This window comes from Echinops telfairi, unplaced genomic scaffold (assembly GCF_000313985.2).
Source record: "Echinops telfairi isolate 266 unplaced genomic scaffold, ASM31398v2 ScPeMD7_7457;HRSCAF=8495, whole genome shotgun sequence".
NCBI lineage: Eukaryota > Metazoa > Chordata > Mammalia > Afrosoricida > Tenrecidae > Echinops > Echinops telfairi.
Window position 1 is genome coordinate 3051007 of NW_022111357.1, and position 13091 is coordinate 3064097.

At 59.3% G+C, this 13091-nt stretch overlaps 1 protein-coding gene across 2 annotated transcripts in view; it reads left to right on the forward strand.

Moving 5' to 3' along the window:
* Positions 1-460: 460 nt before the first annotated feature.
* COL9A2 (collagen type IX alpha 2 chain) overlaps positions 461-13091 on the forward strand; it is a 17488-nt gene continuing 4857 nt past the window's right edge. For both annotated transcript variants that reach the window (XM_004704935.2, XM_045299187.1), the window contains exons 1-27: positions 461-539; positions 1747-1821; positions 3342-3377; positions 3460-3522; positions 4631-4684; positions 4807-4842; positions 4940-4963; positions 5287-5340; positions 5654-5707; positions 5818-5865; positions 6031-6087; positions 6168-6221; positions 6513-6566; positions 6935-6988; positions 7116-7169; positions 7290-7343; positions 8902-8955; positions 9338-9391; positions 9583-9636; positions 10919-10963; positions 11291-11344; positions 11922-11975; positions 12258-12311; positions 12397-12468; positions 12707-12742; positions 12872-12916; positions 13007-13039. In XM_004704935.2, coding sequence (XP_004704992.1) covers positions 471-539; positions 1747-1821; positions 3342-3377; positions 3460-3522; positions 4631-4684; positions 4807-4842; positions 4940-4963; positions 5287-5340; positions 5654-5707; positions 5818-5865; positions 6031-6087; positions 6168-6221; positions 6513-6566; positions 6935-6988; positions 7116-7169; positions 7290-7343; positions 8902-8955; positions 9338-9391; positions 9583-9636; positions 10919-10963; positions 11291-11344; positions 11922-11975; positions 12258-12311; positions 12397-12468; positions 12707-12742; positions 12872-12916; positions 13007-13039 — 1395 coding nt within the window. In that variant the 5' untranslated portion in view covers positions 461-470. The remainder of the gene's footprint in view (positions 540-1746; positions 1822-3341; positions 3378-3459; positions 3523-4630; positions 4685-4806; positions 4843-4939; positions 4964-5286; positions 5341-5653; positions 5708-5817; positions 5866-6030; positions 6088-6167; positions 6222-6512; positions 6567-6934; positions 6989-7115; positions 7170-7289; positions 7344-8901; positions 8956-9337; positions 9392-9582; positions 9637-10918; positions 10964-11290; positions 11345-11921; positions 11976-12257; positions 12312-12396; positions 12469-12706; positions 12743-12871; positions 12917-13006; positions 13040-13091) is intronic.

Here is a 13091-nt window from a genome sequence, read left to right on the forward strand (position 1 = left end):
TACAGGCAGCGAGACGGGAGACTGTAGGTAGGAGGGGGTAGGAGTGGGCTAGACAGACCCTCATACAAGGTCTGCCGACTCCTTGGGCTGCTCGGCCAGAGCCTTGGCGGAGCCTGGACTTGTCCCGCCAGGGCTCGCAGGCCCGAGGTGGAAGGGATGGGGCGGGCGGGGTGCAGAGAAGATGCGGGGGCCCTGCAAGGCCCTCCCAGAGGCCGGCGCTCGGCCTTCTCAGGAACCTCACTTGCCCCTCAAGCGGGAAGCCGAGGGAGAGGGTGGAGGGTGGGCACTGGCGGCTGGGCGGAGCTGGGCGGAGGGCGCCGGCCTCCCCTTGCGTGGCCCTCTCAGGTGACAGCGCTGTTGCCCCCGCCCCGCAGTCAGGAGGTCCGCCCGCGGCGTCCCCGAGCAGCCAGCGCCGCCACCTCTGCCCGTCGGTGCTCGTGCAGCCGTCGCCGTCCCCCCTCGGAGCCACCATGGCCGCGGCGGCCGCCCGCAGCCTCCTTGTCCTTCTACAGGCGCTCGGTCTCGCCCTGGCGCAGATCGTAAGTCCGACAGCCCCCCGGGCTCGCGTCCAGGGTGCGGGGTCTGGGGTCTGGAGCCCAGGGGTCTGTCCCCACCCTCTCCTGGCACTCCCAGCCCGGGGGAGCCCCTGGAGGCAGTCCCGCCGCGCAGGTCCCCTCCGTGGGGACATCTAAGCTGCACGCCCAGGCTCCCTCCGGGAAAGGAGGTGGGGCAGCCGGGGAGCCAGAGGGACCCTGTCCGGAGATGCTCCGCAGCGCCCGGGACTGGCCGCCAGGGACAGGCGCTGGCGCCCGGTGCTGGCAGCCAGGAGAGCCCAGGTGGCGGGGAGACAATGGTGCCCATTCACGGGCCGGCCTCCCCCGCGCGCCTGCTGGCGGCCGCCTCGCTCCGACTTCCAAGAACCCACCGAGCCGTGTGCGGGTGACCGCTGGCCTTGGCGTCGCCAGCCCCGCACGTCCCCGCCTGGAGAGCGCGCCGCACCCCCGCCTAGGTCGGGGAGCGGAGCTGGGCAGGCCAGGGTGCCCCAGCTGGGACTTAGTACCCGCGTCTCCCGTCCCCTGGCCTTCAGTGCTGGGGTGACAGAGAACGAGGGAGGGGAGAAGTGGTCCCACTCATGTGAAAATCCCGCTAAAGACGGCCCTGCATTACTGAGACTGCGCACGCTTCCGTACTTCTGAATTCAGCCGAACCTCACCACCTCCAGCCGTGCCCCCCACGACGGCGGAAGGGGGACAGGGTGCATGGCCCCAGTGGGGCTGGCCTAGGCCTGAATCCTGGAGCCACCGTAGTCTGTGACCAGTTCCCCTTGCCATGGAGCCTGCCACGGGCTCACAGCGACCCCCGTGTGTGGCAGATAGAACTGGGCCCCAGAGGTTTTCCAGTGACTGGTCGTTCCGAAGTAGAGACCGGGCTTTTCTCCTGAAGCATCTCTGGGTGGGCCCGAACCTCCAACGTTTGGGTTGGCAGCCAAGGGCAGTTTGTTCCACCCAGGCACTCTAGGGCCAGATGGGTCCAGGTGAGTCCCTTAAAACTTTCTGAACCCGTTTCTTCCACAGAGATAGTGTGCGGATGGGCTCTCAGCAGAGGAAAGCTCACCGCTATCAGCTAAGCTCCTCCCCCCCGGGGGGTGCACACCTGGGCCCCCCCCCCCACATACACTCCCCGGAGTACCTGCAGCCCCTAAGACGCTGCAGTGTTTGAAAGTTGCACCCTTCCGTGTGTTTTCAGAGAGGTCCGCCGGGAGAGCCAGGGCCCCCGGGTCCTCCGGGCCCGCCGGGAGTGCCGGGATCCGACGGCATAGACGTGAGTCTGAGACCTCAGAGCGCACGCGCGGGAAGGAGGGCGGGCGGCCAGCCGACAAAGGGCAGCTTTGTGTGCGCGGCCGGCCGAGGGGATGGGGGAGGCTGAAAGCGCAGTGCCCCGCTGTGGCCAGTAGGCGGCCCTCCCCACAAGGAGTCCGTTGTTCTGCAAAATCCTCAAACCGTCTCGGAGCTGCTGAGCCCGACTCAGCCGCCAGTGGACAAGGAGCTGCTGTTCGAACGACAGCCACAGCTCACAACGAATCCTTATCCCCCTCTCCTCCCTCCCTTCCCTTCCCGGAGGAGACGCCCGAATTCCTCTTTCTGTCCCTGGTACGCCTGGACGCTCTTCAGGTAGCTTGGGAGTCTTGGCTAGACGGCTCACCAGCTAGGGACAGTCTTTTCTCTTTGCTTTTGAAATTCCAATTTAGAAACTCTGGGTTGGATCCTGGTCTCTTTAGCATGCTGAGGGTTAAACACCCCGTTCTGGAGGCGGCTCCAGATGTTTACTTTCCTGGACAGACTTCTATTCAACCTGGGGCCCCCACCCCCAAACACAGGATGCTGGCTGGGTCCAGGCCAGACCCTGGCTGCTGCAGAATGCGAAATGCCTACAGGCCTCTGTGTTCCTCCTGCTGCTTCACTAGCCCACGAGTTCCTTCATGGAGCCCCAAGGCCCCTCTGAAACCCAAAAGACCAAACCCACTGGCATCAAGCAAATAGCCTCACATTTCTTCCTCTGAGTGGCTGATGGACTTGAACCTCTGAATTTGCAGTTAGCAGTCCAAGGTTTACTTAACAGTGCCCCCAGGACTCCTCCAAACAACAACCTCACTGCCAGAGATCGGATTCTAACTCATAGCCCCACCCCACCCCACCCCGCCCCCCAGGATGACTAGAACTACCCCGGCAGGTTTCCAAGATTGGAGCTCTTTATGGAAGTAGAAAGCCTCATCTTTCTCCCACGGAGCAGCTGGGGGTGGTCTCCAACTGCTGACCTTGCTCTTGCTGACTAAACCACCAGGGGTCCTTTTAGGTTCCCAAACCACTCGCCTCCTGATGGACCCCTAGTCCCTGGACACTGACCCAGTCCTGCGATCCAGAGGAGAGCTGCTGTTCACTGGAGGTAGCTCACCTCCTGCAAGTTCCCCTGAAAGGTCTAGGTTTGCCCCGCCCCCCACCTGTCCGAATCTGCGACACCAGCTCTGGAGGGGACTTGGTGGCCACAGCCCCCTGTGCAGGGGTCATAATTAGTCTCTCATCAACATCTGGTGTCTCAGACCCACCCACATGTTGATTCATCTTGTTCACATGGCCGCCTGGGGTTAGTCTCCACCCAGCTATGATTGTTGTTAAGGAAAGAGGGCTGTTTTCTTCAAAAGGGCAAGGCTGAGGGGATGCAGGTTACAGGGGAAGACAGTTGAAGAGAAGAAGCAGTTGAGACAGGACAGCAAGTGCCCTCTCTGTGCCCACTTGGGGTTTCCTAGAGGTGAAGAATGCTGTCTGACAGCTCTCATCTTGCAGGGTGACAAGGGACCCCCTGGAAAGCCTGGCCCTCCGGTGAGTGCTTGCTCCCCCCTTGACCCTGGACCCTTCCTGTGCGCCCTCCTCCTGCTAAGTCTGCTTCTCCTCTGTTTTCAAGGGAGCTAAGGGGGAGCCTGGCCGGCCTGGGCCCGATGGGCCCGATGGCAAGCCTGGGATCGCCGTGAGTACTGGAGTGCCTGGGGGGCTGGTTAGGCTCCACTCATTCTTGGCCATTTGGCATCTTCACTGTTCTGTGCAGAGCTGGGCAGCTGTGAGCTCCCCCCTCACTTTCATGTGACCCGAGATCCCCTGGAACCACACACACATGCAAATGGAGGCCAAGAGGGGTGTCTGGTTTCACGGGGTGCCCTGTCATCTGCAGCAGCCACGTTTCTGGCCTCCAAGCATCACATTCTGTGGGGGGACAGCTCCTGTGCTCAGTCTCCAGATCTCTCTTCTCTCCTTCCAGCCAGTTGGCCCCCAGACCCAGCCCTGGAGAGAAACATCATTAACTGATGCCACAGAACCCCCAGGACCCCCCAAGATCATGGGCTCTTAGACACAGCCAGTTACAGGGCCACTTGGGCAGCCATCTGCTTGGGGGCCCCCTTGGGCCAGTCAATAAAGGCAGAAGGAAGCAGAGGCCCCCAAGAGTTACCTCTGCCATGCTGATTCAGGAGGTGGGGCCAGGACTGTGACCAGCCCCCCAGACCAGTGGTTCTCAACCTGTGGGACGTGACCCTTTTGGGAGTCAACCGACCCTTTGACAAGGGTTGCCCGATTCATAACAGTAGCAAAATTACAGTTATGAAGTACCAATGAAAATAATTTCATGTTTGGGGGATCATCACAACATGAGGAACCGTATTAAAGGGTGGCAGCATTAAGAAGGTTGAGAACCACTGCCCTAGACTCTTCCACACCCACCCACACCCTCCCAAATTTACAAAGTGCTTCCTACTACAGCCACTCAGGTGAGCAGGATTAGCAAATCTAACCAAGAAGACAACCCCAGCTCTCAGAAAGTTGCCAAGGGTAGACAGACCTGTCTAGGTCTTGGAGAAGCCTAACCGGGGACACATGAGGCCTATGGTACGTCTCTGACCTTGGTTTCTTCCCAAAGACTCTTAGCCTGTCCTGCTTTCCAGATTACTATGGGAACTGGGGGAAAGGGAAGGGGTGCTGTTCAGGTCCCCGGACCTGCAGAGTGTGGTGAAAGGGAGTCTGGGCCCTGCCCTGCGAGTCAGAGGGGCTTTGTCCCTCACTGACCCTAGCTACTCCTTCCAAAGGGTTTAACTGGAGCCAAGGGAGAGCCTGGCCCCCTGGGAATCCCTGGAGTCAAGGTAGGTAGCCAGCTAGGACCACAGCCTGGTCTACAGAGGGCCAGAGATCAGGAGGGGCTACAGTAAGGAGGGCAGGGGCCCAGGATACCTTACCTTCTGAGCCTCTCTTACTGTTTCTGCAGGGCCAGCCCGGGCTCCCAGGTCCCCCAGGCCTGCCCGTGAGTATACCCACAGGGCTTCAAGGGGCATTTTGTGGGTAGGGGGGTGGGGGGAAGGAGAGAGCCATGAAGCCAATCCCCTTCCCTTCTGTTCCAGGGCCCTGGTTTCGCTGGACCTCCTGTAAGTCCTCAGGGTGGAGTGGGGTCCCAGGAGTGCCAGGGAAGGACAGAATGTCCACGGTGGGGGGTGGGGGGTAGAGAACAGGTCACTGTGATGGCATCAGGGATAGGTAGACTCACCAGATGCCCCGAGGCAGCCCACTTTAGGTCTGTCTACCCTCTCTGGAATTCGCTGGTTCTTAAAGTCCCAATGGGTCAGTCTCTCAGGGCTAGTCACAGGGTAAAAGTGGAGAAGGGGGCTCGGGTACCCTTTGGCATGCATTCCTTCAGGCCTGGCATGGCTGACCCTCTGAGCATCCGGGCCATGGATGTCTCTGCCCCCAGGGACCACCTGGACCTGTTGGCCTCCCTGGTGAGATTGGAATCCCAGGCCCCAAGGTGAGCTTGGCACCCCTCTGTTCACCCTGCTTAGTGCCTTCCACCCCCACACCTCACACGGGCAAGGAGTTCCATCCCCCCCCCCAACCCTTCCAGCTTCCCTCCAGGGACTCCCCAAGCCCATTCTAACCCCCAGGGTGCCAGTAAACGCCCCTCCTGCTAGACCACCGTACAGTAGGTCTTTCAGGAAGTTCAAGGGGTGGGGCCATCCCCTGCCAATCAGGCAGGTAGCCTGGAGGGCGGGGCAGCGGCAGGCACAGAGGGAGGGGGCAGGGGTGGAAGAGGGTTATGACTTGGGCCCTTTCTGGTGCAGGGTGACCCCGGACCAGAAGGACCATCAGGACCTCCAGGGCCCCCTGGGAAGCCGGTAAGTGTCCTCAGCCCTGGGGGAAGAGAAGGGTCCTTGGCACAAGGAGGGGTGGGGAAGCGCTGGTCACAAACTTCATCACACGTCACACATCACACGTATCCACGCAGGGCCGCTCGGGAACCATCCAGGGGCTGGAGGGCAGCGCGGATTTCCTGGTGAGCAGGGGCGGGGGCGGGAGGGGGGGGGCAGTTGGAGAGGGGCAGCCATGGAGATAGGGCCAGGTGTGGGGAGGGCAGCTGCAGGAGAATGGGTGCTCTGAGCACTGTCCTGCTAGCCTGGGCAGCACAGTGACCAATGGGCCCGTATGCTTTTCTTCCCAGTGTCCAGCCAACTGTCCGGCAGGTGTGAAAGGCCCCCAGGGGCTGCAGGGCGTGAAGGTGAGCGCTCCTAATCCTTGGCGCTGCAGAGTGGCACAGCTGCCCAGGAGTGGCCTCACCTGCACTCTCCTTCCTTACAGGGACACCCTGGAAAGCGCGGGATTCTGGGCGATCCTGGCCGGCAGGGGGAGCCTGTGAGTATGTGGGCTGAGGGCCCAGGGAGGGAGGGAACGAGGGAGGGTACCTGGAGGACATCCTACCAGGGTCTCCATCTTCCCCTAGGGATCCCAGGGGTGGGGTGGGGGGCAGAGCCAGGACCCGAGAGGCCTGCCTCTGTTCCTGGTCTGTGTTTCAAGAAAGTCCATTCTCCTGAGTGAGCCTCAGTTTTCCCTGGTTTCTGTCTGCTTCTGGTGGGGAAGGAAATGGGTGTCTTTAGTTACCTGTGTACCTGACTCTCCGTCTGACAGCTCATTGCTATTCCTTAGGGCCCCAAAGGAGATGTGGGTGCATCTGGAGAGCAAGGGATCCCTGGACCACCGGTAAGGCTCACCTCCCAGAGAGGCCTCCCCTCTCCCCCCTCTTCCTGGGCGTCCTCGCAGAGTTAAGTTATTTCCTTGCTCTGGCTTATAAAAGAGACTCCTGTGTACAACCGGGACTGGGTGGGGGAGGAGGCAGTGGGCTGTCAGAAATGAGGACACAGGACCAAGGATGCCCATTAGAGGACCCAGCTGAGGTCCAGGTCCCTCTGCCTGATCCTGAAGAGCCCCACCCCAGCTCGGAGGCGCACTGTCTCCTCTGCGGTGGCTGGGAACCTGAGGAGCTTTGCGAAGATGGAAGAGGAGAGTCTGAGAAGCATCATGAATTGAGCCTTCTAATTGCCACCACTGTCACTTTTCTGTCTTGACAGGGTCCCCAGGGCATCAGGGGCTACCCAGGCATGGAAGGATCCAAGGGAGAGACGGTGAGGCTGGGGGTGTCCTGCGATAGCTGCCGCCATCTCTGGGGACACTTGTTACTTGTCTGGAGTCAGAGGTCACTTGGTCCCTGGGGCCCAGCCAGGTCTGACCTGCAGCCCTTTCCTCCCCCAGGGCCCCCAGGGGTACAAAGGCATGGTGGGCTCCGTTGGATCTGCTGGGTCCCCGGTAAGTCTGCTCCTGTCCAGCCGCCCCCCTCCCCCCTCCAGCCGGGTCTCCTGGGCCTGCAAAGGGAGTGCCCCTCTCTCTGATTCACGGAACCTGGGTCCCTACTGTCCTTCCTGCCAGGGTGAAGAGGGGCCACGAGGACCCCCGGGCCGAGCTGGGGACAAGGGCGATGTGGTGAGTCCTCAGCCACCCCTGTTCATCCAGGGATCCGGGGGCCTATTGGGTAGGACTCACCCCTACTCACAAGGGAGTGTGTGTGTGTGTGTGTGTGTGTGTGTGTGTGTGTGTGTGTGTGTGTGTGTGTGTGTGTGTGTGTGTGTGTGTGAGAGAGAGAGAGAGAGAGAGAGAGGACTGGTTCAGGGAGGACTGTCTACGTGGAGGCCTTGGGTAAGGTGACCAGACGTCCTGCTTTTGGCAGAACAGTCCTGATTTTTAACAATTTTCCCACGTCCCGCAGCATTTTTAAAAAGTCCCAATTTTTGGAAAGAATGCACGACAAGCTAGGGTATATGGTTTTCGGCTGCCATGTGGCTATTTCGCCAGGATATGAGTTTTATCAATGGTGTCCCACTTTACCAATGTTAAAATCTGGTCACCTTAGCCTTGGGCTGCCTGATCAACCCCACCAACCCCTGCCCCTCCACCACCAGCTGGCTGCTGATCAAAATCACACTCCGGGAGAGGCCATGGGAGCCGGTGCCATGGTCACTGGAGCCAGACAATGAAATGCCAGCAAATCATTCATGAGGTTAACTGGATTTGGTCTGGATCCCAGGCCTCTCCAGTCTGTGTGTACTTGTTGTAAGCTCCTTGTTACACCAGACACACACAGACGTAGAACAGAAAGAAGCCTCGTGCACCCACCTACCTCCTAGCTTCCAGAAGGAACAGTTTGCCATTCTCAGTTTAACCATTCCTTCCTTCCTGCCGTCCTTCCTTTGCTTGATTGGTATTGTTTTATTCTGATATTTTAAGCAAATCCTTAATATCATGTCACACACACACACCTACTTCTGTATCTCCAAAAATTATGAACCTTTTCTTGGATAATACAATATCATTATCACCAAACTGGATCCAATCTCACTGCCTTCGAGTGGATGCCAACTCAGAAAGACCTTACAGAACTGCCCCTCTGGGTTTCCAAGATGGACTCTTGATGGGGATAGAAAACCTCATCTCTCTCCTGAGGAGCTGCTAGTGGTTTCGAACTGCTGGCCTTGCAGTTAGCAGCCCAACGCCTAACACTGTGGCCACCAGGCATAATTAACAATTTCCTCATCACCAGGTTGGGGTTCAAAGCCAACCAGCAGCTCTGAAGAAGGAAGATTGGCTAATAAAGATTACAGCCAAGAAAACCTAGAGGCAGTTCTACTGTGTCGCCCGGGGCCTCTCTGAATCAAAATCCAATCAACAACGATCTTCACCAGTCTGGGTTCCTTTTGCTCCCCCTTAGCTAAACAAAAACAAAATCTATTATTGGTCTTGCTTTCAGAACAAAGCCGACACATTGCATTTAATTGCTTTGTCTCTACCAAGAATGGCACTCAGGCTCCCACCCCTGCCCTGGCCCAACTGACCCCTACTCCTTCCAGCTGTTTCCAGGCCAGAAAGGTCACTCCTGGGCCCTTCTCCTCCAGTCCCTGTAGTGTGGCCTGTGCCGAAGGACCCTGGGACGCAGAGTTCACTCTTGTCCACGGCCTGAAGATGACCTCATCTGTTTATTTTGCAGGGCAGTCAAGGTGTTCGAGGACCCCAGGGCCTAATAGGCCCGAAAGGAGCTGCTGTAAGTGCCAGGCCCACGCCCGGCGGGCAGGGGGCAAGGTCCTGGACAACTTGGGTCACACCCCCTCTAAGAGGAGCCCAGGAATCGGTTGCAGGCGGGTGGGTTGGCCAATCCCTTTCTGTGCCTCAGTTTCTTCACCTGTAAAAGAGGCGTGATGACCTAGGGAAACAAAAGTGCGAAGCACTCTTGAGAAACCCGTCCCTGGCCGGGGCAGGGCCAAAGCTCCTCCCCTGCAGTCCCTCCTACACGGCAGCTCCCCTCATCCTGTTGGGGCTTCCCAACAAGCCCAGGCTTACCGGTACAGAGGGCAGTAGGCAGGTGGGGGCGGCCTGACCCAGGCACCGCCCCCTTGTGAGTTTCCTTGAACTTTCCTCCTGAGCAGGGTCCCCCAGGCATCGATGGCAAGGATGGGACCCCAGGCACACCGGGCATGAAGGTACGAGTGGGGGTGGCTGGTGGGACTGGGGTAAAGGTCAGGACCCCCCCTCCCCCCAATCAGCATCAGGAGCCCCATCGCACTGTGGCCATGGGCTTTGGATCACGTGTCCCGTGAAATGCCTCAGCTTCCCTACCTGCTCTGTGGCAACCCTCTGACTGGAGCTTAATCTGAGCTCTTTGTCTCTCCAGGGCAGCGCAGGACAGGTGGGGCGGCCAGGAAACCCGGGCCACCAAGGTCTAGCGGTGAGTATCTAGTGGAGTCACACATCCCCCAAATTGCTTCTCCTCCCTGGTCTCCAAGAGAGCAGGCACTCTGTGCTCACCTTCCCCGCGATGGCATGAACAGCTGATGAGGTTAAAATCCGCTGGCTACAGGAGTCTTTCAGGCGGCTGTTCCCTCAGACCCCTCACCACCTCCAGGGTCCCACATCCATGGATAAGTGCTCCAGTCATTCCACCCCCTCCGTGCTGCCCAAGTAGAATCCGATCATTACGCTGCCAAAGCACTTTCCATAGCTTCCCCTGGCCTCCAGGAAACTGCCATTCACTTCCATCTTCCAACAGTTATCGAGTGCCTTAGGTACATATATCTAAAACTCCAAAGCCAGAAATTCCCTGCCATCGTGTCAATGCCGACTCACAGCGACCCTACAGGACTGGGTAGAACCACCCCTGTGAGTTTCTGAGACGGCACTGTTCATGGGAGCAGAAGGCCCATCATTCTCCCACAGAGCGCCTGGTGGTTTCACACGGTTCACTTGGCAGTCAGCAGGCCGTGTACCCATGACCCCACCAGGGCTCGTAAGTGACGGAAAATTATTTATGAACAAGAGTTAGACAATCTTTGTCCTTACAGCTCATCTTGGGATCCAAGGCTTACTAAAACCTGACCCCAACCTCCTCCTCCTTCAGCCCCAGCCCCTCCTCGTTCCCTCCCTTCTCTGGCTCTGACTGGTAGCGACCCTGTGCACACAGGAGGCAATACTGCCCAGTCCTGCACCATCCTCACAGCCTACACTTGCAGCCACTGGGTCAATCCACCTCGCCCAGGGCTTTCCCCCCCACCCCCCACCCCCCCTTTCTCCAGGGAACCGGTCCGCTCTCTACGGTGGTGCTCCTTTCTCCACACTCCCAACAAGTGCCTTCTTGGCTTTTCTATCCCCAGCCTTTTGCCTTTGCAGGTCTCCCTGCTTGAAATGGCCTTCCCTGTCTCTGTGCCTTCTCATCTCTGACACCCTTTTCCGCCCCACGCCTTCTACGAAGGTGGCATTGATTGAGTGGCTGCATGTGTGCCTGTGTGAGCCCGTGTGCCTGTGAGCACAGCAGTCTATGCATCTTTTCCTCGCAGACCTCTGGTAGGCAGGCCTCCTGTACCCCGCTCCTCTCCCACCTGGGCTCTGGAGACCCTGAGTGGAGGGCCCGGCCAGCTTCATGAGGCCGTCTGCTCTTCAGCTTTCCCAAGATGGGGATGGGACACGGAGGGCCCCATGTGGGGTCAGAGCTGATGTCCCCTCTCTTCCTGCAGGGTATGCCAGGCCAGCCTGGGACAAAAGGGGGCCCTGGAGACAAGGTGAGGTGACTCAAGACTGGGGCCAGAATTGGTCCTATTGGAACAAGGGTTCCTGGAGGGGCTAGGGGCATGGCTTAAAGACGGAAAACCCCAGGCCTCATCCAAAGCTCAGTGACCAGCCTGGCCACAAACCCTGGGGTCTAACAGCCCCTCCCCTCTGCCAGCGCAGGTCAGGGGAGCCCCAGTGGCATGGAAAATCAGCAGATCCACTAAGAACAACCTCTCCCCAACTCAGATGGTTCCCGAGTCTGTTTCGAGTCCATTGGGCTTCCTCAAAGAGCCTGTCTGGACCACCCAGACTAACCTTAGAACTGTGTTTTCCTGCAGGGTGAGCCAGGCCAGCAAGGCCTCCCTGGATTCTCTGGTCCCCCTGGCAAAGAGGTAAGTCATTGTCCAGTCTACTGACATAGACCGTTGCAGGCCCAAGAACCTTGAATGCCTCCACCTGCACTTGACATGGGGCTGTGTGTGGCTGGAGGTAAGGGTGGGGGTGTAGTAGAGCTCCACCCAGCCTGCAAGGGACCATGGGTGCTAATCTGGGCTCTGTCACTGCCCCACTAATCCAGTGACACTCTTCTCCTCCCTGAGCCCCCGTTTCTCTGTGGACAGTGCAGTGGAGAGTGGAGCTGGTTTTGTCTTGGGGTGAGGCCTGCCCAGATGGCCAGGCTGACTGGGGCCCAACAGAGCGATTCATTCATTCATTGATTCCTTCTGTGAACATGTACCAAAGCCCTGTAGTGTGTTAAATACTCAGGCAGACCTAGTCCCCTACACACAGGAAGCATCCAGTTTAGCGGAAGAAACAGACGTTAAGTAAGAGTGCACAGGACAACTCATTGAGAGTGCTTCAGCTCCTAGGCTCCTGAGCATATGCGTCCTGGGCCAGGGGGAGGGTGGGGCTGGCAGCGTGTGAGAGGGAGGGTCTTAGGAGGACGACTATGGTTTCTCTGTCCCCCAGGGAGAACCAGGGCCTCGAGGAGAAATTGGTCCCCGAGGCATCATAGGACAGAAGGTAAGTGCCTGGCACAGCGATCCCTCCCTTGGGGACTGTGCTCCAGCTGGTACTGCTGAGTCTTCGCTCTGGGTCCCCTCACTGGCACCAAGGCCCACTCCCTCCCTCCTAATGCAGGGCAGGCCACCTCAGTCTGACCCTCAGTTTGCTGGTCTGTGAAGTGGAGCAAAAGGCCCTCAGGCCAGTGACAGCAGGCATGGAGGACTGGCATGGAGGACACAGGGGCTGGGGGCTGGCTGCCCCCGCTGGTCACCCAGGCACCACCCTCTCTTTCCCTTTCAGGGCGATCAGGGCGAGAGGGGGCCAGTAGGGCAGCCCGGCCTGCAAGGGCGGCAGGTGAGTTCAGGTGGCTGAGGTCAGGGCTCAGGGAGCACACCTGGGCACCGTTTTACTTAACCCTATGCTTTCCTCCCCCTCTCAGGGCCCCAAAGGAGAGCAGGGATCCCCTGGAATCCCAGGGCCCCAAGGCTTGCCAGGCATCAAGGGAGACAAGGTATCAAATGAGGCCGAAGGAGCCAGGGGTGGGGAGGTGGAGGGGGGGCCATTAAAACATCAATACCTTAACAAAGGCAAACTGCTTCAGGGACGTGGGTGCTCAGTGGGCCCTCTTCGGATTTCCAAATGTGGGGAACAGGTGACCTAGGGCCAGCCCTACAGACAGAGGTGTGGCCCGGGTCAGGGTCGGGGGACACCCTGGAGCGCCCCACGCCACTCACTCCTCTTTTCTGCAGGGTTCCCCGGGCAAGACGGGCCCTCGTGGCGGCGTGGTGAGTACATCGCCTTCCCAGCACACATCGCGCCCCCTCCCAGACAAGTCTCCCGTGGGGGGCCGCCCCCTTCTCGCCCTGTCTCCATCGGCTGGCGACAGACCGCCGACCCTAGTCCTTTCTCCGCAGGGCGACCCGGGCGTGGCCGGCCTCCCTGGAGAGAAAGGCGAGAAGGTTGGTGGGCTTGCAGGGGGTTGGAGGGGATGGGCGGGCGGTGTGGGAGAAGGGGGCCCCACCTCCTCACCGTAGTTCCTGGGTCTGCAGGGAGAGTCTGGCGAGCCAGGGCCCAAGGGACAGGTGAGTCCTGCGAGTCTGGGCTCGCAGCTCTCCCGCTTCCCCCTCCCCTCCA